This window comes from Galeopterus variegatus, unplaced genomic scaffold (genome assembly GCF_000696425.1).
Source record: "Galeopterus variegatus unplaced genomic scaffold, G_variegatus-3.0.2 Scaffold6896, whole genome shotgun sequence".
Classification (NCBI taxonomy): Eukaryota; Metazoa; Chordata; class Mammalia; order Dermoptera; family Cynocephalidae; genus Galeopterus; species Galeopterus variegatus.
This window is the reverse complement of record NW_007733007.1, coordinates 64283-89967: the sequence shown is the minus strand read 5'-3', so window position 1 is coordinate 89967 and position 25685 is coordinate 64283. Positions and strand designations below refer to the sequence as shown.

The 25685-nt window shown below is 55.7% G+C and overlaps 1 protein-coding gene across 1 annotated transcript in view; it reads right to left on the bottom strand.

The window, feature by feature from the left end:
* ARHGEF10L (Rho guanine nucleotide exchange factor (GEF) 10-like) overlaps positions 1–25685 on the bottom strand; it is a gene marked incomplete at both ends in the record, with an annotated part of 83431 nt that overhangs the window by 26561 nt on the left and 31185 nt on the right. The window contains 10 exons of the mRNA XM_008591396.1: positions 2906–3087; positions 3327–3341; positions 5157–5302; positions 9160–9333; positions 11003–11095; positions 14920–15036; positions 17533–17712; positions 18681–18758; positions 21031–21137; positions 24750–24858. Of these exons, the coding sequence (XP_008589618.1) occupies positions 2906–3087; positions 3327–3341; positions 5157–5302; positions 9160–9333; positions 11003–11095; positions 14920–15036; positions 17533–17712; positions 18681–18758; positions 21031–21137; positions 24750–24858 (1201 nt within the window). The remainder of the gene's footprint in view (positions 1–2905; positions 3088–3326; positions 3342–5156; positions 5303–9159; positions 9334–11002; positions 11096–14919; positions 15037–17532; positions 17713–18680; positions 18759–21030; positions 21138–24749; positions 24859–25685) is intronic.

Sequence of the window (25685 nt, the reverse complement as noted above, 5' to 3'; positions counted from 1 at the left end):
GCCCCGGAGGGGGGGCGCGGCCGCGTGCCCGCCGTGGGTTCGGATCCCACATACAGACCGGTTCCCGCTCACTGGCTGAGCGAGGTGCGGGCGCAACACCGAGGGTCGCGATCCCGTTGCCGGTCCCGGTCCGGTACGGGCGCGACACTGAGGGTTGCGATCCGTTGCCGGACACGAAAAAAGACAAAAAGGAAAAAAAAAAAAAATAAGTCATTGCTCTGGGGATGTGGCACTGGAGTCATGGAAGGAAATATTACCAGGCTCTTGCTCTGATGGAGCTCCCAGTCTATTTGGGAAGACAAATCCATTCACACGTAAAGTCTAACGCCTGGGTCCAGGCCACAGTCTGTACGAAGGGTCATAGGAGACCATAAGAACTATAAGACCAAAAACCAACTGTGCCTGGGAGAGATGAGGAGATCTCATGGGGCCAAGAGTGTGGCGGGCACTGCCGAGACGAAAAGAACATGTGCAAGGGCACTGTGACCTGAGGAAGCCCATCAGCAACAAGTTCAAGATATAGTGAGGTTCCATGTCAGGTGCTGGAGAGACAGAGTAAGCAAGACAGACAGGGTCCCTGCTCTTATGGAGCTCATGAGAGGGGGAGAGGGAGGGGAAAGGAAGCGGTCAATTACCTGCAGACAGTGGAAGGTGGTAGGGAGAAAGATACCAGGGCAATGGGACAGGGAAGGGGGTGAGGGTGCCCAGATCTCTGGTGATCATACAAACGGAGTGCAGGAGGGGAGATGGGGGGTGGGCAGCGAGAGATGGGGCAGGCGGGGCCGGCAGGACCAGATGGGAAAGACCTTTAATGCCTGGCTAGGGAATTTCTCTAGGCCATGGTTACTCTAGCTGAGGTCTTACAGAGACCAAGGGGAGTGGCAGGGAGATCTTATTTGGGGTTTTCATTTAGATGATTACCTAAAAAAAAAGATGCACACCCTGAGTCGCCTGCACAGAATGACTTTAAAGCCACGTTCTGCTGCGTGGTGTTGGGGCTTCTGCGGACCTTGGTACTGAGCCAGGTGACTTGAACAGTCAGCCAGGTAATGAGTAAAGAGCAAGGTGAGTTTGGGATGTGAACGATGCGCTCACTCCAAACGAAGGGCACAGAAGGACTCGTCAGCCACCCAAATGGGGGAGTTGGTGGGAAGTGCGGCCGCCATAAGGCACCCTGGGGTACAGCCACAAGAAGTCGGAGAACTCAGAAGGACCCGCATCACGAGAGCACCACATCCACATTGGGAGCAGTCTGGTTCCAGCAGAATAACATCATCTATCACATTCAACTAATGCTGTTCATTTGAATTTTATTGTCTTGTAGCTTTATTTTTATGCAATTTGTGATTTTGTTCTGGTTTTATGATTCTTCAAGGGCTGTAAAGCAGAAGGAGTTGATTATACCAAGTTTTATATTTGTACATATTTGAATAACAATATAATAAAAAATCATCCCAGGCCAACTGGGGTTCAAGAATTTTTTCCCCCTTTTAAGGGGGTCTGGCAGTAAGTGACTCTAGTCTGAGCAACACAGCTACAGACAGATCAGAGTGGCTGAAGGAGGGTCCCAGAGCAGCAGCCCCTTGGCGGTGGGGAGGGGATTGGAGTCGAGCTAGGGCTGAAGGTGCCTGTGAGAGAGGCGCTGGGGCAGTGGGGGGGCCTTCCCAGCCCTTCCTGCCTCACAGGCCTGGGGACAGAGCAGCATCTGGGCATGGGCACGGCTGTCCCAGCCCCCCAAGGGTGAGGGCAGGTGGTGCAACCGCTCCCTCAGAATTTCCAGAATTGCAGGCGACCCCTGAGGCAAGCTCCCGGGTCAGGCGGAGGAGAAGTGAAACCCGAGTGTCCTTCCTGCCTGTGGAAGGCGCTCCTGGGCACGGCGCTCCTTTCTGCCAGCCCTGCAGATTAGCATCCTTCCTGCACTCAGGGAAAGTTTAACACCCACCACGCCCCAGGCTCCAGGCACAGCTACAGTCCCGATAAAGGGAGAAACATCAATGAAAAGATCCCCAATAAAGGGAAAAATACAACAGGTGGACCCTGAGAGCACAGGATAGGGCCTGGCCCAGCCTGACGTGATCAGAAAAGGCCTCTCTGAAGAAGCACCATTTGAGCTAGAAGAAGTAAGGCCATCATAGACAAGGAGAGGGTGACAGGCGGGTGCGCTGGGGAAAGGCACAGGCTGGGAAGACCCTGTGGCAGGAGGGAGTGTGGCCCAGCCAGGAACTTGCAGAGGCCAGTGTGGCCACAGCAGAGAGAGAAAGGGGAAGCGGGGGGAGGTGGGAGGTGCATGGGCCTGTATCCTGAGAGCAGCAGGAAGCCACCGGGGTGGCGGGGTGGCGGGGTGGCAGGTGACACACACAGGTGTGATCTGCATATTGAGGAGTCGGCTCTGGGGATGGGTGGAGGATGAACAGCAGTGGAGGGAGGGAGAGCAGCCAGGAAGCTCCAGGAGCAGTTCAGGGTGTGAGGTGGCAGCCCACGTGGAGGCACAGAGAAGTGCGGGGGTTGAGAGAGGTCACCAGGCCAGTGCCGCCCTAAGTTAGGAGTCACTGTTCATCCATCGTCCAACAGAGTCTGAAGCATACAGTCAGGACAAGGGAATGAGGATCCAGGCAGAGCCAGAAAGCCCTGAGCCCAGTCCCTCAGGGTTTAGGTGGCAGGGTGCATGTCCCCTACACCTGTTGGAAGCCACGCCTTCCAACCCAGTCACCATGTGCATGCGCAGCTTGTCAGTGTGAGGGCATCCTGCGGCGGGGACAGGCAGTGGACAGCGTGTGCAGTGTGCAGGGCAGAGGCGCAACTGTGCACACGCAGCCACAGTGGGGTGCTGCAAGACCATCAACAGCCTCCCAGATGGGGCTGTGACAGGGCAGGAGTGAGGGGCAGCGGCAGGGCGGGCACTCACTCTGGGCCTGCCCCGTGGCCGAGGCCTTCTTGGCTCCAGCATGCTGGATGAGCACGTTGTCCTTGTCATAGGCGCCACCGTCCTGGCCCACCTCCACCACCTGCACCTGGGGCAGTGCCGTGTTCCACTTCACCACGTACTTGGGCCCCAGGGGCACCAGACTGCTGATCTCCAGCTGGCCCCTGTAGGGATAGAGAGGACAAGGTCCTGGAAAGCCCGCAGCACCCTCGACCCTCACCCATGGCCAGCCCAGAGCACCAAGCACTGCTCCTCAGCACACCAGCTCAGCCAGGCTCCACACAGCCCAAGCACAAGGCCTCAGGCCAAAACCAAGCTGGGCACAGCAGCAAGAACTCACTGGGGCAGAAATACCAGATCCAGAATCACATGCCCCAGAGCCCCCAGCCCCTGAACCACCTACCTGTGGTTGGCAGTCCTGAGGAAAAAGAGAAGGGAAAGAAGGTTGTTACCATGACCAAGTGATTTCTGTGGGGGCTGAGACCCACCGGGGGCTGTACACTGGGCTGGATGTCAGGAGTGGAAGAAGGGACAGCCTCCTGGGGGGAGTCATGGCAACAGAGTCCAGGTGTGTGCAGAGGGGACCACACGGAGGGCCTTTCCCTGGGCTGGGCTCTCCATCATCTCTGATTCTCACAGCCCTGCTAGGAAGCTTGTATGTCCCAGACAAGGACATTGATGCTCAGCTAGGTTAAGTGACTCAGCCCCAGTCACCCAAGTTGAGTCCCCAAACCGGGCCACCAGCACCCCTCTGTGCACCCCATGCTAGACCCAGAGCAACACGAGGGCAGAGAGGACATCTGTAATATCCTTGACATCTGCACGATGCCCAGGACATAAGTGGGACTTAAGAATTATAGTACTTGAATGAGTGAGTGAATGAATGAATGAATGAGTCAGCCATAAGCACTGTCCTCACCCATCTGTGGAAGAGGCTTCGCCGCCTGCATCTCCCAGCAGGCCACAAGGCAGGGGCTGAGTCTGTACAGGGCTGTGAAATGGCACCAACTAAGGGCTCAGTATATACCTGATGGATTAACAGACGGATGGACAGGTGGGCAGATGGTGAGTGCATATGTGGGTCCCCAGATAGCCCTGCCTGCTCCCCCCTTCCAGGACACGTGATCCATAACCTCGGACAATCCCCAAATCCACTCCATAGCAGCACCCAGGAATGCACAAGCTGACTCTGGGTGCGGGGCCTAAATCAAGCTCCACATGCGTCACCCCTTGTGCTCTAGCTGGGAGACGGGAGAGCCGGGCTGCGACTAGACTACAGGTGACTGTTTTCCCTTCTGGGTCTCAGTTCTTGTTGCCATATTGTTGCTTCTGTGACACTTTTTAAAGCTTTGTCAAATATTGACAGCAGACATTCTCCTAAGAGCCCTGATGGAAAGGTCACAGCTAGAGTTCTCGGGGAGCATTTGGTAAAGGGTGGCAATCCCTGACACCCGCGAGGCCAAGCAAGTGAGTGGCCAAGCCAGTGAGGGACGCTGAAGAAGCAGCCGAGGCCCAGCCCCAGGGGCCTCAGCTGGTGTGGACCCAGAATGTTGGATCTCCCAATTTTTAAGAGAAGACAAATGTCTCAGCCTTTATGTGAACTCCCCGTGTGAGCTAAACATAAGATTCCTGGAGGCCTGATGCAACCCACGGGCCACCAGTTTGCAGGCTCTGGTCTTAAAAAATCACTCTCGCCCACAGCCTGGCACTTGGCTCCAGGCATTTCTGAAGCCTCTGACCCAGAACGAGGAACCCAGGCTCCTGCAGGCAGAAGATGCTCCAGTTTGTGGGGAAAGGCAGAGACTCACACTGAGAAGCACTGCAATGTGGCCAGAAGAAAACCAGCTTGAGTTAAAGCAACAGGGATCTGAGTTGGACACAAGGAAGAATCTATTGAATTTCAAGGTGGTCAAAACCCAGGAGCTGTTCAGAATGCAGAGTTCTACAACAGACCACTCTGAATAATGGACAGCAGCTTGCCCGAAGGCTGGGGGCTGCCCGATGACTTCCCCAGGTACCTCCCAGCACTGGTGACCAGTGAGTGACACAGCAGGCCAAGAGGATGGGAGAATATCAGAATATCCAAGAGGAAGGCTGAATGTCAGAGCTCTAAACCAAGCTCACACAGGACCCCACTGCAGAGAGGCCTGCCAAAAGACTGGGGTAAGTCAGGGTGGGATACCCAGGGAGGGCTACTGCTCATGGCCACCCATCCTGACCCAGGCCCACTTACTTGAAGTTGATGTTGGCACAGACCAGTATGTCATTGAGCAGGAAGACCCTGCGCTCCTTGGACTTGATCAGCTGCCCACGGTCCCCATACACGGTCTCCGTCAGCGTCTCACACAGGAGCAGCTGCCGCTGGCCAGAGGTCAAAAGCTGTGGGAGGTGGGCAGGAAAGGTCAACATCAGCATCATGGCCCAGGGGGACACACCAACATCACTGTGCCAAAGGCCCAGAATTCTCCCAAAGTGCAGAAAAGGGAGACCGAGGCTGGGAGAGGCGGGGAAGGAGGCGGAGCCACCCCCACCCCATCCCTGGGTGACAAGATGCACTGTGGAGGAAGACCAAAGGGCCTCAGGTTGGGTTCTCCTCTCTGGGGAGGCCTGGGGGAGCCTCGCCACCCACTGTGGCATGAGCCAGGCCCGGCAGCCAGCACCCCCTTCTCCGGTGAGCCAGACATCGCCGTTCCTTCCCTAAGGCACAATCATCACCCCCAAAAACACAGCTCTGGAGTCATAGAGATGAGCTCCAACCCTGGACCCCACTCCCCAGCTGTGAAGCCCTCAAGCAGGTCACTTCACCTGTCTGAGCCTCAGTTTCCTCAGCTATCAAGTGGGGGCAATAACCTCTACCGCTCAGACCACATGCAAGGCAACGAACACATGACCAGGTCTGGCTGCATTATGTGTAGAGCCCAGTGCAAAATGAAAACTCAGGCTCTTGTTCAAAAGTTATGAATTTCAAGACGGGACAACAGAGCTGTAAACCAGGCATGGGGCCCCCGAGCACGGGACCTGTCACGGCACAAGCCACATGCCCGTGAGGCCAGCCCTGCGTGTGGCACACCATGGACACTGCATAGGTAGCTGCTGCCTTCACTGTGGAGAGGCGTGGCCTTGTGCAGGAGCACCTGGCCTGGAAATCGGTCCTGACACTGCACCCTGACCTGCTACACAGCCTTGGCCTGTCTCATCTCTTGGGTGGCCTCAGGATGGGGCTGGAACAGATCTGCCATCAATAACGCCACCATCAGAGGAGGCCAAAGACTTTCAAGCCCAAGGCATCTGGACAGGCATTTGCCAATCTCAGGCTGGACACCAAGACCCGCTGCCAGCGCCAGGGATCCCTGGGGAAAAAATCCCTTTTCCTAACAGGGACTTTTTTTTGTGGAGGGAGGGAGGATATTCAGCAAAATTCTTTCCCAAAACATGTGACTCCAATGACAACTATTACTCTCCCCTTCCTTCCCCATCCTGGAGGGGAAAAGGACAGATCACCCTAAAGCCTCCCCTGGAGAGAATGCTCTGTGGCTCTCCAAAGAATCGTGTCTCTCAAGTCAACACAACAAAAAGTCCGAAGAGTAACAATGACACCCAATGTGTGTCAGGCACTGTGGGTGGCACTTAACGTTCCACATCTCATTTAATCAGTTCAGCAGTCCTCTGAGGCTATTCCCATTTCTCAGATGAGAAAACTTAGATTCCAGGGGAAAAGTGACTTGCTGAGATCTATCACCTGTTGAATGACAGATGGTACAGGGTGGAGCCAGGCCACGTGCGCATCCCCTGCACCATGTGCATGGCATGATAGGAACCAGGGGAGGCCCCACTGCTCCTGGCACATAGGAGGACTCAGGGAGCCCCACAGCTGCTAAGGCCAGGCTTCAACAACCCCCCCTATTTTTACAAGTGAGCCAAGCTCCAGCTCATGAGAACACTCCTTGGACTCTGAAAACAGCGGGCCCTACACAGCCACCAAGTGTGCTGTGACCCAAAACTCAGAAGAGGAAAGTCCCTGGGCTTCTGGCAATCGTCCCCCTGCCCCTTAGGCAGTTTTTAAAAAAGAAAAAGAAAAGAAAACCCTGGTATTGCACAAACATCCCTCTGGAGGCTCCTGAGTAGGCTATTTTGAAATAGCCGCTATGGTTCCGTTTCAGGCTACACCCGGTTTCGTTTCTGCTTCTCCTGGGTGATGGCAATGGAAACCTCAGAACTGGCCAGGACTGCCCAAGGAGCACCCCGGAAACAGGAGGAGCAGTGTGCAGCTGCCACTGTTCTCTTCACCACAGCATCCAACTCTCACATTCCCAACTCACCCCTCACTCAATGGATAGGAAAACTGAGGCTCAGAGCGTCTAGGCCCTCGCCCAACATCAGACGGGTCTCCCCAACCTCCAGTGCCCACCGTACTCTACTGTCTGGGTCTCCATGGGACAGAGTGGAAAGGCAACCTTCTGGGGCAACCGCTACAGGATTTATTTCCTTCTCCTGAGCAGTCTCTTCCCACAGAACGTGCACAGGTGTATGAGCCAAAGCAAGAGAAAAACTCTTGGCTACAGAAAAAGGAAGTGAGGGCAGGAGCAGAGGAAAGACCAGCACAGGGGGCCATGGCTAGACGGAAGCCTTTCTCTCCAGAGACATTCCAAAACAGCCGGCTTAGTGGGACGGTTGAGTCAGTTCTACCTCGGGGCAGGGGTTGAGGGAATGACCCCTGTTTCTCATGCCCACCCTGAGCGATCCTGGATGGGGACATCCCCCCAGGACAGGGCTCTGTTCCCTGCCCTGTCTTTTCTTCCCCAGCTCTATCCTCCTGGAGCAGGTGAAGCAAACCCAGATGCCTTTGAGACCAGCAGGTAACATTAGTGGGAAAAGGTGGATGGGGACGCAGGGGAAGTGGGCAGCTGCTACTCAGGTGACCAGTGCCACAAAAGAAGGTAGTCCAGTGTACCAGCTCTTCCAACTCTTCTAGAAGATCCACAAGTCTGAATTTATGGGACACCTCTCAATTTTCAAATGTTAGTAACTACTTCCATTTTCTTAAAAATACTGTGTGGGTCCCAAAACACATCTGCAGCCTACATCTGAAGTAGAAGCGTTTTAAGATGCAGGACACCTGAAACTTAGAACTGCAAGGGACTCTACAGGTGATCTTGTCCCAGCCCCGCTTCACAAGCCTGTGGTGAAGATCAAAGACGGTAATGCAGGTTACAGAGCACTCTACACTGTGAAGTGCAGTGCACACGGAAAGGGCAGCTGTCCCTCTTGGCAGTCCTTCCAGGACAATTGGAAAGTTCATGCTGCTGAAATCTCCTTCCCAGAAACTGCCAGCCACTAGCCTTAGTTCTGCTTTTGGGACCCAGTTTTCTTTTGGTTTTTTTTTTTTTTTTCCCAGAAGATGTGAACACCTCCCTCCCCACACAGCGTCCCTTCTCCAGAGAATGGTCATCCAACATGCCCAGGGCAGGGTCACCTCACCCTGAACCATCCCACCCACCTCCCCCTCCAGTGGGTGAGAAGGTGGGACTGAGGTGCAGGACCTCCCAGAGACCAAGGTGTAGCTGCAGGCGGCTCATGTCACTTGCCCCTAGGAAAATAGAGGGACTTCAGTTTACCAACAGGTGACTCGGTGAGGGGACCTTGTATTTAAAAACAGATTCTTTACAGACTTATTTGAGATTTTTTTCTTACTAAGATTTCCTACGTTGCAACCCCAAAACATGGCATGGATTTTTCATCTTTCTTCTTTGATGAAGGACTCTCAGGGTGCTGCTTTACCAGCTCCTCATTCACCTTGCAGCAGCCCTGGGGATCAAGTGCTATGGAACTGTCCTCATTTCAGAGGGAGCAAGTGAGGTTCAGAGAGGTTGGGTGATTTCCCTAAGGCCACACAGCAAGCACCAGTGGCAAAATCTGGATTCAAACCCAGACTCGGACTCCAGAGCCCCCTCACTTAACCACAATACTAGTCTATCATTTCTGGTAGTTTTATTGGCAATTATACTGATGAGCAAAATCAGCTTTTGTTATAAAATAATATGAAAAGGAATGCAATGTGGGGGTCTGGTGAAGAATCTAATCCTTAAGGTAAAGTCTGTGAGCTTAGAGAAGCAAGGCAACCCTCCTTCAGAGAACACTGCCACCTAGTGGGTGGCCACGGGCCAGGAGCGCAAGCCACAGGTGAGGAAGGCTGCAGAGCAGGTAGGCACCCACATGGGGAGGCTCGTGGCACTCACCTTATTGAGGCTGCTGCGGTCACTGACGCTCTTGGTCAGCTGCTGGATCTCAGCCACCTGGTCGGCCAGCCGCTTCTGCTCATTCAGCTTCTCGGCCAGTGTTTCCAGCTCCGTGAGGGCCAGCTGCAGCGAGAGCCTGTCGGGGTGGCCCCTGGGGGTGTTCTTCAACATGTCCTGCCAGCACCCAGGGAGAGCCCAGACTGAGGACCTTACCCCACAGCAGCAGACCCATTCTGGGCTCCTCTCCTCAGACCCCAGGACCCTGCTCGGTCTCGGGGCCAAAGAGCCGAGGGAGGTCCCTGGCTCTACAGCCAGGAAACCCTGCCACCACTGGAGTCCCCTGCATGGTCCCCGCACCCTCAGACACTACAGCAGCCATGTAAGGACTCTGGTCTAGGATCAAAGCCTCACCCTCCACCCCTCCTACATAGACCAGGTCTGGAAAAGGCCCAGCTCGCAGCAAGGACAATTGGTGTCAGACACAGAATAAGGCCTCAAGAAACAGCTAATGAATAAAAAAAATAAATCAATGCATGGCTCTTTCTGGGTACATCCCCGAAAGAACTGAAAGCGGGATCTTAAAGAGATATTTATACACCCATGATCACAGCAGCATTATTCACAATAGCTAAAAGGTGGGTACAACCCAAGTGTCCACTGACAGATGAACGGACAAAATGTGGTCCATCCGTACAGCGGAGTATTATCCAGCCTTAAAAAGGAGGAAATTCTGACACATGCTACAACACGGATGAACCTTGAGGACATTATGCTAAGTGAAATAAGCCAGTCACAAAAGACAGATATTGTATGATTCCACGTATGTGTGATTCCTAGAGTAGCCAAATACACAGATAGAGACAGAAACTAGAAGGTGCTTACCAGGGGCTGGGGGAGGGGGAAACGGGGAGTTGCTGTTCAATGGGGACAGAGCTTCAGTTTGGGAAGATGGAAAAGTTCTGGGATGGACAGTGGTGATGGCTGCACAACAGTGGGAATGAGCTTAATGCCACTGCTCGACACACTTAAAAACGGTTAAGATGGTGATACAAACAAATAAGTGCATGGATCAATCACTGACTAATTGAAAAGCAGGTTGCTTACACCAGAGCCCACTCTCGCAGCCCAACAGCTCTGAGGACAGAGAGGGAATGCCACTGGGCCCCCAGCCTGGTGGTCCCTCTCAGCTCCCCGGTGGGAGATCAGCCCCTGACTGAGGACCCTGGGCAGTGTCCCACGCTCTCAGAGCCCTGTGTGGGGCTAACACTCCCTCAGACATCCTGAGCCCGTTCTGAAGTGGAAGCCTGAACTGGCCAAGGTCAGCACGTTTACTGAGCATCTCCTCCGTGCCAGGAGCCCTGCAGCTCCTTCCTGCAACCTGGGCTCACACCACCACCTGCCACTCAGTATTCCCCACAGGGGGAAGTGAAGAACAAGCTGTCGAATGGGATTGCTTCCACACTAGCTGTGGACAAAGGTGAGTCCGGAGCCCCTGCAACCTGGGCTCACACCACCACCTGCCACTCAGTATTCCCCACAGGGGGAAGTGAAAAACAAGCTGTCGAATGGGATTGCTTCCACACTAGCTGTGGACAAAGGTGAGTCCGGAGCCCCACAGCACGTGGGGTGTGTTGTGGACAGTGCATGAGAACAGGGCCTCCTACCCCCCACCTGGGAGGCTCCCACCAGCCCACAGCCACACCCTGTGAGTCAGATGGTGGTCTGACTACCAGGCGGTACCTGAAGCAGGAGGATGAACTGCGGGAACCTCTGGATGGGCTTCACCATCAGCCCATAGGCCACACCCTGTGAGTCAGATGGTGGTCTGACTACCAGGCAGTACCTGAAGCAGGAGGATGAACTGCGGGAACCTCTGGATGGGCTTCACCATCAGCCCATAGAGGGTAACGCGGTCTGGGCTGCACCCCTGCCGCCGCTGTTGGAGACAAGGTCATATCACTCACTGTCCCTCTGCAGAGAGTGTCCTGCGCCCCAGGGTCCAGACAGGGTCCCTATTCTGGGATCCTCTCCCCGGGCCCTAGGACCCTGCTCAGCATTGGGTCTGAGAAAAGAGCCAAAGGAGGTTTCTGGTTCCACAGCCAGGGGTTCTTGCCACCACCGGGGTCACCTGCATGGTCCTGCACCCTCGGGAGACTACAGCAGCCATTCAAGGTCTCTGAACTAGAGAGTGTCCTGTGCCCCAGGGTCCAGACAGGGTCCCTATTCTGGGATCCTCTCCCCGGGCCCTAGGACCCTGCTCAGCATTGGGTCTGAGAAAAAAGCCAAAGGAGGTCCCTGGTTCCACAGCCAGGGGTTCTTGCCACCACTGGGGTCACCTGCATGGTCCTGCACCCTCGGGAGACTACAGCAGCCATTCAAGGTCTCTGAACTAAAGGCATAACTGGGAAATTCAGCAACTTATTCAAGAGGTCAGACTTCTAATAGCAGCGAAGACAACCACTCCCTCCACTTAAACTAAAAGCAGATGGGTCCAGGGCCAGGATGCAGGGCAGGGCACAGGGGACTCTAACTGTACTGTCTCTCGCACCTGTTCCACCTCTCCATCTACATGCCTGTTACCTTTGTCCCAGCCCTCATGCCCTGCAACCCCACAGCTTCTCCACCAGCCTCCACTTCCTTCTGCCTCAGCTCAAAACTCTTCAATGGCTCCTTATTGCCGGGGCCTGGAGGTCCAGAACCATCCAAATTCAACTCAGCTGCCTCTCGGCCTTCTCTCCTGGGACTCCCCAACAGTCCTCCAGTGCTTCCAGAATCTACCCAGACTTGCTCCCCTCCCCCCACCCTCCTGCCTCTGACCTTTGCCCCACTATCCTTGCACGTGGAACACCCTCTCTTCCATTGACATCTGTCACAATCCCCCTTTCCCCACTCAGACCCATGTTAGATGGAACCCCCTTGAGAAAGCCCCTCCCAACCCTGTGTCCTATTCAATCAAGGTAGTGGGCTCCACTGCTGAGGCCCCAGCACCTAGCCCACCTGCATCTTCTACTAGACAGCAGGCTCCCTGCAGGTAGGGGCTCTGTCTGGCTCATCAGTCTGTGCTCCCTAGGAAATCAGGGGTGATGACCAAGACACCCCTTCAAGGAATTTTCCTCATCTTTTCACAAATGAGGAAAAGGGAGCAGCTCAGCAACCCCCTGAGCCATGGCCCACCAGAAGGACAGGCCCCAGCTGGTTCAGCCCGGCAGACACACCTGTGCACACAGGTACAGGAGGTGAGGGATTGGGGAGCTGACACAAGTCTCCCCTTCCACCCCATTGAAGCTCTAGGATCCCAAGCTGCTTGCAGACACTTTAACTCTTTATAACCCTCCTCCCAGGGGGCAGAAGGAAACAATTTTCTTCCCATGGAACTGCAGGTGCCCCAAAGGAAAGAGGAGAGGTGTCCAGACCAAAGCCATAAGATGATACCCAAGTCTGAGGCCAATATGCTCCCTCCTCCCGAGCAGCCTTCCTGCCCTGCCCCCACCAGCACCCTGGTGAAAGGGACCTGGACCACCCTTGGACCCACCTTGAGGAACTCGAGGAACGCCGGCTTGGTGAGACAGGCCTTCTTGATGATGGACATGGCGTTGGTGAAGTTGTTCACATAGTCGCTGTACACGTCGAGCACCATGGACTTGGAGAACTGTAACGAGGTGGAGGTGCCGGCATGGGCTGGGAGGGCAGCGTCAATGCGGGGAAGGGGAAGGGCGCTCACCCCGCACTCACTCGCGGCCATAAGCTTCTTCCAGCACAGCCTGGATGACCCCAACAGCCCTGAGGGGAGTGAACCTGTTGCCCTCACCGAGGTGAGGGAACCGGGCTCAGAGAGGTGAAGAGGCTGGCCCGAGGCCACATATAGACCCAGGTGGTGCCAAGGGAGAGCCCAGGGGCCTTTGCCTCCCAGGCGTCTTTCTCTAGCTCAGCAGCCCGAGCCTACCCAGGAAGGGAAGAGGACGGGGTCGGGACGGGGGGACGTTCCTTCTGCTACACTCATTCCTCATCCCTTCCAGGAATAAAATGCCCCTCGCCCTGCGCCCTCGAGGATGGTGCTCCAGGCTTCTCCCCAGGGTGGTGAGCCTAGAGTTGAATTGCTGCAGCCAACCAACCCTCTCACCAGAGCCCCTTGGACACCCCGACCCAGGATGTCAGATATATTTTGTGGATCTATTGATCACAGNCTCCCTAGGAAATCAGGGGTGATGACCAAGACACCCCTTCAAGGAATTTTCCTCATCTTTTTACAAATGAGGAAAAGGGAACAGCTAAGCAACCCCCTGAGCCATGGCCCACCAGAAGGACAGGCCCCAGCTGGTTCAGCCCGGCAGACACACCTGTGCACACAGGTACAGGAGGTGAGGGATTGGGGAGCTGACACAAGTCTCCCCTTCCACCCCATTGAAGCTCTAGGATCCCAAGCTGCTTGCAGACACTTTAACTCTTTATAACCCTCCTCCCGGGGGGCAGAAGGAAACAATTTTCTTCCTGGTGCCCCAAAGGAAAGAGGAGAGGTGTCCAGACCAAAGCCATAAGATGATACCCAAGTCTGAGGCCAATATGCTCCCTCCTCTCGAGCAGCCTTCCTGCCCTGCCCCCACCAGCACCCTGGTGAAAGGGCCCTGGACCACACCCTTGGGGTACCTTCAGAGTCTGTCCAGAGTCCAGCTGCTCTGTAGCTCCTGCACTCCACCTCTCTTTTGGGCCACTGCCACAACTCCCAGTGGGTCTAGTTGCCTCTACCTTGTCCTCTATGGTCTGTTCTCGACTCAGTAGCTAATGCTAAGTCAGTTGACGTCACTCTTCCACTGAAAACCCTCCAGCGGCTCTCCAGTCACTCAGTAAAATCCAAATTCCTCACTGCAAGGTCCTACACAATCTCTTCCACGTTTCCTCTCTGAGTTCATCTCTCTCTCCTCTCACTGTCCCTCGCTCTGCTCAGCCACACTTGCCTCCTTGAAGTTCTTTGCACAACTAGCAGTTTCCAGCCCCACGGCCTTTGCACCTGCTTTTTCCTCTGCCTGGGACACGGTTACCCTAGATATCCTGAGGCTCACTCCTGATCTGTGATGCTTCTGCTGCTCTGATGTTTTCTTCTCAGAGAGGCCTTCCCTATTCAGCTTAGCTATAGGAGAGCTGCCTCTGCCATTCTCTGTCCCCTCAACCTCCTTTTATTTTTCTTTATGCACCTCTTGCTAGCTACATTCCGTCCTATAACTGTTGGTGTACTGATTAATTGTCTGTCTCTCCCATTATGTTGTCAGCTCCACATGGGCAGGAATTTGGGTCTGTGTCTCCAGTGCCTGGCACAAAGTAGATGTCTCCACTTACTCACTGAATGAGTATGGAAATGCCACCCCAGTATTCCTGACTATTTCCAAGTCCAGAAATTGAGACTTCTCTGTGAAAGCTTCTGATGTCCAAATGTCACCTTGATTCAAAATTTGTCAAACATTGTAGGGCAAAACAGGGCATGTCCTGGGAGCCATCCATTTGGAAGAGTTGCTTCAGCAGATTTGTGTCAGGGATGTTTTTTGCAGAATGGTTGCTTGGGGTGTAGTCTTGGATCCATGCACAGTCTCTGGTGTCTCCTGTGCCTCCCATGTCTGTCTGTAGGTGATGCAGCTGTCACCCAAGGTCAGTGTAAAGACCTTGCCATTTGGCTGTTACCTCTGTCTTTTTGGCTGGCAGGAGTGAGTCTCATACTAGGGTCGGTGCTCCTCGGATGGACTGAGTGAGGTCCATTGCTAGGGAGGCCACCTTGAGGAACTCGAGGAACGCCGGCTTGGTGAGACAGGCCTTCTTGATGATGGACATGGCGTTGGTGAAGTTGTTCACATAGTCGCTGTACACGTCGAGCACCATGGACTTGGAGAACTGTAACGAGGTGGAGGTGCCGGCATGGGCTGGGAGGGCAGCGTCAATGCGGGGAAGGGGAAGGGCGCTCACCCCGCACTCACTCGCGGCCATAAGCTTCTTCCAGCACAGCCTGGATGACCCCAACAGCCCCGAGGGGAGTGAACCTGTCACCCTCACCGAGGTGAGGGAACCGGGCTCAGAGAGGTGAAGAGGCTGGCCCGAGGCCACATATAGACCCAGGTGGTGCCAAGGGAGAGCCCAGGGGCCTTTGCCTCCCAGGCGTCTTTCTCTAGCTCAGCAGCCCGAGCCTACCCAGGAAGGGAAGAGGACGGGGTCGGGACGGGGGGACGTTCCTTCTGCTACACTCATTCCTCATCCCTTCCAGGAATAAAATGCCCCTCGCCCTGCGCCCTCGAGGATGGTGCTCCGGGCTTCTCCCCAGGGTGGTGAGCCTAGAGTTGAATTGCTGCAGCCAACCAACCCTCTCACCAGAGCCCCTTGGACACCCCGACCCAGGATGTCAGATATATTTTGTGGATCTATTGATCACAGTGGTTTTCAAAAAAGTGAATTTTTCTTTTAGCAAAACTCAATTACCTAAATACATCAAAGTGGAGTTCCACTGACTTAACCCCCCACCCCAAGAATCTCTGAGGCCCATGGACTTAGGTTTGAAAAACCAGAAATCCAGTGTACACCCTCATTCCACGCATAGGGAACCCAAGTCCAGAGAGGGCCCTGGATCTGCCGGAGGTTGCAAAACTGAGCTGGGAGTGGAACTAGGTCTCCTGGACCATTCCCCAACACCATGTAACACCCTCTCGGAGCCAAGGTCATGGTCTGTGCAAACATTTCAAACAGTGGTCACTCCATAAATGCTCCGTAAGGGAGCTTCTGACCTGACAGGTCACTGCCCACAGTGACTAGGAGGCCAGCTGGTCTCCTGCAGGTATTGCCGCCTAGGCAGAGCTGGGACAGAGACCTGGCTTCACTAGCACCACAGCCTAACAGACAGCTCCATGGACATCCCAGGCACTTCGAGGTGTCACGCCCACCCCCAGCTCAGGCCAGAAAGACTCAGATGCCCTGCCACCTTCTGATCCCATTGGCTTGGACAAGGCAACCAGGCAGAGGCAGGAGGGTGGACCGGATGGCCCCTGGGGTCAGGCTGGCTGTGGTTTTACCTTGGTGGGCTGGGGAAAGAGTCTGGGGACACCTACCGAGGCCACGAAGAGGTCTCCGATCTTCTCAGTGGAGTCCCATTCAGCCACACGGGAAGACAGGGCAATCTGGAACATGGAGTGGCAGTGCAGGATCTCTTTCACGCGGAAGAACACCACCTGGCACTTGCGGGCGCTCAGCACTTTGGGTTCCATCTCTACCAGGGGGTTGCGGTAATCCTGCCAGAGGTGGGCGGGGGTGAGGCCAGAGGCCAACCTGCCTTCCTGCCTTCACAGCAACTCAACAAGGCCAGGCAGCACTCAGCAGACTATGGATGGGCCTTCCTGTAGGGCGACACTTACCCTTCACTCTTCATGTCCTTCTAGAAGGATAGTGAACATAACACTCCTGGCCTCTCTTTGCCCACACACAACCCACCCCCCATCACTTCTGTGTTAAGCTGGGTTAGGACGAAGAGTCTCTTATGCACCACCTACCTACAAGGAGCTCCGTGGAGGCAGCCCAGGGGCAGGGCCAGCCCTGTTTGGCTCTGCTGGGCCCTGGGCCAGTCCATCCAATGGAGCAGAAAGGTCACCGCAAGCTACCTTGGCTCCTAGACCTAGCACTTAACAATAATCCTGATTGTTAACAATAATTCGTTATCTCAATTCTTACTAATAATCCTGATTATTAGCATCCTGATGTGAGAAAGAGGGTGTGATCTTACCCTCATCTGGGGAGCCCCAGGATAATGAGGAGACACAGCCCCGGCCCCAGGGGCTCCCAGAGTGGCAGGGAAGACACAGTTGCTTCCAGACATAAAAAGGGCCACATGCCCTCAACCCTCTGGGGCAGCCCCCATTTAAAACAATCTCAATTTCATTTCAGAAAAGACAGTCATTCCTGTGAACACTGAGACATCAGGAATTCTTGGTGTCCCCCATTTGGTGATCCTGCTGTCCCCATCAAAGTGCTGGCTTTTGGACCATTCCCCATAAAACTGCCCAAGTCCCCAGACTCTCCTTGTAAAGTGTCCCTCTGGGGTCCTCCCTCCCTGAAGTCGCACCTGGAGTATTCGCTTCAGAGACTCNCCTAGGCAGAGCTGGGACAGAGACCTGGCTTCACTAGCACCACAGCCTAACAGACAGCTCCATGGACATCCCAGGCACTTCGAGGTGTCACGCCCACCCCCAGCTCAGGCCAGAAAGACTCAGATGCCCTGCCACCCTCTGATCCCATTGGCTTGGACAAGGCAACCAGGCAGAGGCAGGAGGGTGGACCGGATGGCCCCTGGGGTCAGGCTGGCTGTGGTTTTACCTTGGTGGGCTGGGGAAAGAGTCTGGGGACACCTACCGAGGCCACGAAGAGGTCTCCGATCTTCTCAGTGGAGTCCCATTCAGCCACACGGGAAGACAGGGCAATCTGGAACATGGAGTGGCAGTGCAGGATCTCTTTCACGCGGAAGAACACCACCTGGCACTTGCGGGCGCTCAGCACTTTGGGTTCCATCTCTACCAGGGGGTTGCGGTAATCCTGCCAGAGGTGGGCGGGGGTGAGGCCAGAGGCCAACCTGCCTTCCTGCCTTCACAGCAACTCAACAAGGCCAGGCAGCACTCAGCAGACTATGGATGGGCCTTCCTGTAGGGCGACACTTACCCTTCACTCTTCATGTCCTTCTAGAAGGATAGTGAACATAACACTCCTGGCCTCTCTTTGCCCACACACAACCCACCCCCCATCACTTCTGTGTTAAGCTGGGTTAGGACGAAGAGTCTCTTATGCACCACCTACCTACAAGGAGCTCCGTGGAGGCAGCCCAGGGGCAGGGCCAGCCCTGTTTGGCTCTGCTGGGCCCTGGGCCAGTCCATCCAATGGAGCAGAAAGGTCACCGCAAGCTACCTTGGCTCCTAGACCTAGCACTTAACAATAATCCTGATTGTTAACAATAATTCGTTATCTCAATTCTTACTAATAATCCTGATTATTAGCATCCTGATGTGAGAAAGAGGGTGTGATCTTACCCTCATCTGGGGAGCCCCAGGATAATGAGGAGACACAGCCCCGGCCCCAGGGGGTCCCAGAGTGGCAGGGAAGACACGGTTGCTTCCAGACATAAAAAGGGCCACATGCCCTCAACCCTCTGGGGCAGCCCATGATCTTACCCTCATCTGGGGAGCCCCAGGATAATGAGGAGACACAGCCCCGGCCCCAGGGGCTCCCAGAGTGGCAGGGAAGACACAGTTGCTTCCAGACATAAAAAGGGCCACATGCCCTCAACCCTCTGGGGCAGCCCACATTTAAAACAATCTCAATTTCATTTCAGAAAAGACAGTCATTCCTGTGAACACTGAGACATCAGGAATTCTTGGTGTCCCCCATTTGGTGATCCTGCTGTCCCCATCAAAGTGCTGGCTTTTGGACCATTCCCCATAAAACTGCCCAAGTCCCCAGACTCTCCTTGTAAAGTGTCCCTCTGGGGTCCTCCCTCCCTGAAGTCGCACCTGGAGTATTCGCTTCAGAGACTCCACGTAGCTGCCCTCGCTCTGCACAATGGAGCCCAGGATGTGCCTCCGGACCACCTGCTCGAGCCAAAAAGCATGGTCAGTGCATCCAACACACACCACATAGAGCTGCACCTGCTGTGCTGAGCCCCAGGTGACAGGAGGGGGGCTGGCAACTATTGCACAGAGGGACTGTCCCTCCCAGAGCTGTGCCTGGGACCACTGGGGCCTGGTGGGATGCACTTCCTTTCAGAGTCCCTGCCAACTGAGAGAAACACGTGCTGCCCAAACTGCAGAACAGGGGAGGGAGGGCATGTACCCGGTGCCAGCCCTGCCCAGCCTCCACTCGCATACACCCGGGGGCGGGGGAATCAGCACCTCTCCTCCACAGTGTCTGGCAACCTTCCTCTCTCTGGGTAACTCTACTAGAAAATCTTTTCTTAGGCTGAAGTGAAATCTCAGCTTCCCCCACTTGTTGCAGATGGAATCCTTGAGCAATCCCTCTTCCACAGGATAGTTCCTTGGGGGACCCTCACACCCCACCAGAGGTCTCTGCTTCAGGTTAAACATCCACAGTCCCTTCCCCTTTCCCTCTTGCTGGTCTCTCCTCAGCCTGAATCAGTTCCTCCAAAAGCACGGACCACAAAGGGAACTGCTGCCCCTCAGCTACAGCCTAACAAGCACCTGGTCAAGCATGGGGGGACTCCCTCACCTGGATACGGCAGAGTGTTGGGTCCCAAACTTTGCTGCACATTGGAATCCCGTGGGGATCTTTACAACATACTGTCACCTGGCTCCCACATTCTGGTTTAATTGGTACAGGATGTGACCTGGGCATCCGGGTTTTTTAAATCTTCCCCAGAAACTCTATTGTGCAGCAAAGCTGGGGCAGCACTCACAAAAGGTGTTGTATGTGAGAGGTGTCCAAGGGGGGAGCCTATTCTTGATCCAGGGCTGGGAGGGTGACTGACTCTCACTCTACCCTTAACAGCTGTCCTAAGAGTGCCGATCCAGGCACCCATCATCACCAGATGCCAGGCTCTTGCTGCCTCCCTCCTGCCTCGGCCACACACTTCACGTCTCTCCCCACTGCCCTACCCATGGCCCAGCCTGACCATGGCCCACACAGCCCCAGCAGGTAGGCAAGGCCACCGTTCTGCAAGCTGGATGCCTTGTTACCAATCCCCAGTGTCCAAGCAGCACCCAGAGCAGAGTTCTGACCCTCAGCACGTGGAGGCTTGGGGCTGAGTAACTCTGACGGGGATTGTCCTGTGCCTTGTGGGATGGTTAGCAGCTTCCCTGGCCTCTACCCACCAGATACCAGTAGCAACCCTGAGTCATGACAACAAAAAATGTCTACAGACATTGCCAAATGTCCCCTATGGGGCAAAAGTCACCCTCAGTTGGGACCTACTGGTCTAGAGTGACTGATATTTCCTGATCCAGGAAATGCAAAAGGCTGCAGTAAAGAGAGACCCAGCTCGTGCCAGAAGGAGGAGGCCTGGTGTGTTAGCGGAAAGCCTGGGGGTCTGCCTGGCTCCCTGACAGTGACTTTCTGCTCTGGGCAGAGCTGGAGAGTGAGTATCCCCACAATGGACATGCTCCACCACGGCTCCAGCCAACTGCTGCCAGCATGGGCCAGTGTGGCTTTATCTTCCTTATCTTCAAAAGAGGCCAAACATCAGGATTTTCTGCCACCCAAAAAGTGGGCAAATCCCTTCTACAGAGCTTGCTGCCCCGACACATCTCATTCAGCGTCCTCACAACCAGAGGAACCAGGATCTCACATCCTATTTCATGGCTGCCAAAACCCAGGCTGGGAGGGGAAAAAAACACAACTGGGCCAAGGTCCTAGAGCAAAGCTGCCCGATCTCAGTGTTATACTCTGGGGAAAAGAAGACATCACTTGAAGAGCCCCAGCTCCTGGCATTAGCTCGTGGTGACTCCAAGGCCCAGGGTGATGACAGGTGGACAGAGGGCGGGGGCTGGGCACCTACACACCTGCAGTCTTCCCTGAGTTAGTTCAGTGCTTTACAGCGTCGTTTACTTCGAACGGCACCTCAGTTAGAAACAGTTAATAGGACTTGCTCTGGTTACCATGGGGGTGTGGGGGAGGCAAGCGCTCCACATGCTGGGATTCCACCGCCCCCTAATCAACAGCATGGAATCCGAGGGTCCGATTTGGAAAGCCTGGTCAGCCACTGAGAAGCGAACCCAGGAGGCCCCCCCAGCTGGGGCTCTACAAAGAGCCCTCTGATTGCCACTTCCCCTTCAAGACCCAGACCAGCGTGGCCCCAGGTCATAGGTGAGACCTCCTGCAGCCCCCCTCCCAGCCACTCTCCCCACGTACCTGCTGAGGGCTCAGGCCGTCTGGCATGGGGCCCAGTTCTGGGGCTGGAGGCTTAATGTCGGTGACACTGACCTCCAGGAGCCCCATGTCCTCTTCCTCTGAGTCACCTGGAAAGTCAGACAGACCGATGACACAGCTAAGGTAAGGACAACACACCTTGCTCAGGCCCCAAGAGCTGAGCACCACCCTGGACCAGCCCTGGACTTGGGTCCTAGGGGATGAGCAGCCATCCGGGGACACAGCCGACTCCCTGGCCCGTCCACACACGTTCACTGCCAGCCCCCAGGGCCTGGAATAGTCCATCGGCAAATAAATGCCTGTGAGCAAGCGAGCCAGAGAGTGAACGGGAGGGAATACAATGTAGCATCCTATGGGGCCTGGACTCTCAGAATCGGCTCTGGCAGAAGTCACTGTCCCTGCTCAGACCCGCCCGCTTCTGGCCTGGCAAAGCCCTGCCACCCATGTCCCCATCACTAGGCACTAAAAATAGTTTTCTGCCGGACGCCTAAAAGAGGGAAGAAAATAAGCCCCAAGAAGAATGGGACAGTTTGGCTTCAGACTTTCATTTTTTTTCAAAAAAATGCAAGGAGACCCAAAAGGGAAAAAATTCAACTGGAGTCAGACAGGGAATCCCAGGCATGAGTGGGGGTAGACCTCAGACTTGGACGGAACGAGACGGACAAAGGCCCAGGCCTCTGAGAGGGAGGGGACAGGGAGGACAGGCAGCATGAGGGACCTGTCCTTGGAGGGTTCTAGCCCCCGCATGAGAGAGGCACAGGGACAGGGAGACAGACTTGGACGGAACGAGACGGACAAAGGCCCAGGCCTCTGAGAGGGAGGGGACAGGGAGGGCAGGCAGCATGAGGGACCTGTCCTTGGAGGGTTCTAGCCCCCGCATGAGAGAGGCACAGGGACAGGGAGATGGGACCCCAGCTGCTCAGTGGCTCTGACGCCCAGTGGTGACCGCGGGCAGCAGGAAGTGGCAGCTGTGGGCAAGCTGGGGAAGAAAGAAGAAGTAGCAGCGACCCCAGGGGGCCGAGGGAGCAGGGACACCCAGGCGGGCCCTTACCTGAGCAGGAGATGGAAGAGGAGGAGGAGGAGGGACAGCGGACGACAGCGTGGGGGTGGGGGTGGGGGTGGCGAAGGCCCTCCTGCCTGGCCCACATGATGCCCCGGGCATCACTCCGCACCCACCCCAGCCGCCGGCCCCGCGGCTTCCTCTTCCCCCGTGCACCGCCGGGTAACATTCTTGGCCTGTGATTCGAGCCCTGCCGCGGCTATTAATAACGCCTCTGGTGGGAGGGTCACTTTAGGAAAGGCTCTGGGTTCATGGGCGGGGTGGGGAGGGCCTGGGGACAGCCCGCTGGCCGGCCTGGGGGTAGGGACAGAGGCCCAGGCACAGTTCCCAGCCAGCCGGCCTGTCTACCCTGTCCTTTCTCCAGACCATCCCAATAGGTTGAGAATGGCCACCCAGCCTGTTTCCTCCCTGGTCAGGGGCTGGTGTTCCTCCAAAAGTAGAGGGAGCATGCACATTCACCGAGCACCCAGCACAAGCCAGGCACGTTATGGGCCTACCCCAGTCTAGTGTCGCACCAAGCACATGGAGTGGTGAGGCTAAACCCATTTCACAGATGAGGAAGCTGCCGCTCCAGAGGGGGAGGACTGTGCAAGGTGACACAGCCTGGATTTGACCAAGTTAGCATGTGGCCATCTCAGCACCAAATGCCTCCATTTAGTGACTGACCGCCCACCAGGAATAACATCTGCCACACGGGGCTCTCTCCATGCCTACCTGTCATCCTCACTGATGCCATTATTGGCCCCATTGTACAGATGAGGAAACCGAGGCACAGAGAGGTTAAAACACAGCACTCTCCAAGAGGGTGCAGGCTCTCAGAGCTCTCCCTGGCTTGAAGCCTGTGTTCCTTCCACGTACCAGACCGTGAACCGAGAGGACAGGTGGCAGGCGCTCCCCGAGCAAGGCCTCCTTTGTTCCAAGGAGAACTGGCATCCCCAGGATTTTGCCCAGAGGTCATCGGCTGGTAGCCCGCTGCACTGGCATTTCATGTCTCCTCGTCTGTTGCCCCCAAAGACATGAGCTACACAAGGCAGGGGTTGGGTCTTGCTTCACCCTGCCCCTCCGTCCCTAGTGCCTGGGAACATGTGAAGGGCCCCACCGTGGGCATTCTCGGGCACAAGGAACCAGAGCCCTGGTGGGGACCAGGAGCAAAGGGTGGACACCTATGGGAGCTTCAGGGGAACAGGGACAGGACGTGAGAGCAGCCAGGACAGGGAGGAAGGCCGAGAAGGGTCAGGTGAGCAGATGGGTCTGTGGACGGGGGCACAGAAACCAGGCAGAGGAGCCTTGGCCTTGCTGCCTGGCAGCAGGTCCTGGGGTGAAGGACTCGGGCAGGTCCCAGTCCTTCAGGCTAAAGAAGACCCAGAGCAAGCCGGGAAAGCCAGCGAGCAGCCAGCGCTCTGGAGCCTCCAGGGGAAGGTTCTCGGGCTCGGGCAAGGCCACGCTGCGGTTCCTCTGCTGGGACCTCTCCCCCCACCTCCTCCTCCCCCACCTACCTCCTTTCTCCTGCCTATCCCCTCCCCCACCTAACCCCTTCCCCTGCTTCATTTTTTCCCCAGAGCTCTTATCACTACCTCACATTACATTAAATACCTATTTATTTATGCATTTAGCTTCCATCTCCCCTGACTAGAACATCAGCTCCTCCAGCGTAGTATTTTTATCTGCCTTGTTCACAGCTGTGTCCCAAGACTCTAGGACAGTTCCTAGCACATAGTACATGCTTAATAAAACTGGTTGGATGAACGAACCATTGATCAAATCTGACCATGGGATACTTCTGCCTAAAACCCTCTAATGATCAAAGACAAATGGTCAACAAGGACCATGGAGCCCCTGTTGACCTGGCCCTGACCTCTCACCCCCACCCTCACTTCGGCCAGATGAGTCCCCTCCATCCCTTCCGTGCATGTGTGTCCTCAGGCAAGCCCCTGAGCCCCTCATCTGCAGCATGGGAACATGACCGCCCTCTGCCCCTTGTTTGGTGTTTAGACGAGTAAGAGTGCCTGGCATGTGACAAATAATCAATCAGTGCCGACCACCATGAAATCACTTCCTGAACGTCTCCCGCTTTCCTGCCTCCGGGGCTGTGCACATGCTCACTCTCCCTCCCAGAGCACCTGTCCCCGTCTGCCTGGTGACCTCACGCTCCTGCTCATTCCCTGAGCTGTCATTCCCCCATTCCTTACTCATGTCCTCCACACTGCCCCAGGGTAGCCCGCTGCACCATTTGTCACCATGTACTGTCATTTCTCATTTACATGCCTGTCTCCTCCGTGGGCCAGGAGCCCCTGGAGGAGATGCTGTTAAATTCAACTCGGTGCCCCTGCACACAGCATGGGGCGTGGCACTTAGTAGGTGTTCAGTGGGAGGCAGGAGGCCAAGACAGCTGTGACAAAGAGCAAGGGCAGGGACACCGAAGGGAGAGGCCCTGCCCCTCCCAGAAGAGATAGGCCCCACCTGCCAGAGGAGCAGTCAACACCCTGGGACCAACCAGGACATTCAGGACTCAGTCCCCAACCCCCACTGCCCGAGTGGCACCCCTGCCCAGCATGACCTCGAGGGTGTGGAGCAAACACTTGCCCTCCTCCAGGCCCCAGCACAGGGCAGAACACCGGACACTCCAGGCCGGCAGCCTCACCGAGGACATCTTTTCTGTGCAGAAAGGAGACTTTGCGCATGACAGCCATCCTTGTCTTCTCTAGCCCATCCTTGGTCCCGCTCTTGGCGGCCTTCATGAGCTGGGTCATCTGAGCAAAGGCAGAGGGGCTCATCAGAAAAGCCAAGGGAGGGCATGTGACACCTGTCACCCAGGGCCACCAGCCTCACCAGCCTTGGCCCAGACCCATTCCCTCCCAGGCTGGTGAGCAGCAGAGGCCAGGGCGACAGTGGGGGGTGAGAAGGTGCAGCCATCCCTGGGGGTCTCCCTGCAGGAACCTTCTTTATGAGCAAAGGGAAGCCCTAACAGACCCTTCCAGACAAACCATGTGAACAGATGTCACATGATGGAGATGCTATGAGATGGGGAAGGGTGGAGGCTGGAAGCCTGGAGTCCTGGGCGTGGTTCAAACCCCAGCTCGGCCACTCCCTGGCAGCATGACTCTGGACAAGTCACATAACCTCACTGAGCCTCAGTTTCCTCAAACAAAACTGAGATAACAGCAGTTCCTACCCTCACCGGAGCCTGGGAGAACTAAAAAAAACCACGCCGGGGAAAGCACTCGGAAGAGGAAAACATGCTGTAAGATGCTGGAGATTATTTCAGGGGCAACTAAAAGGAGGTGGGTATGCACCCTCACCCCATCCTCTGAACCCAGGGAGGAGCCCATCCCTTGCCCCCCCATGCATCCAGGTTCCCCACTGAGCCACTGCCTGGGGGTGGGGGGAAGGCTAGAGCTGCCAGAGAGCAACGTGCAGCTGCCCTTGGTGGGGAGGGCATCTGTGGACGTGGCACAGCGAGCAAGGCAGGGCGTGAGGCACCAGGAGGACGACGTGCTGGGGGGAAGATGGGCACCAGGCGCTGGGGGAGCCCCAGGCCTGAGAAGAGAGCTACTGTCCCCTCAGTCATTCTCTTGTC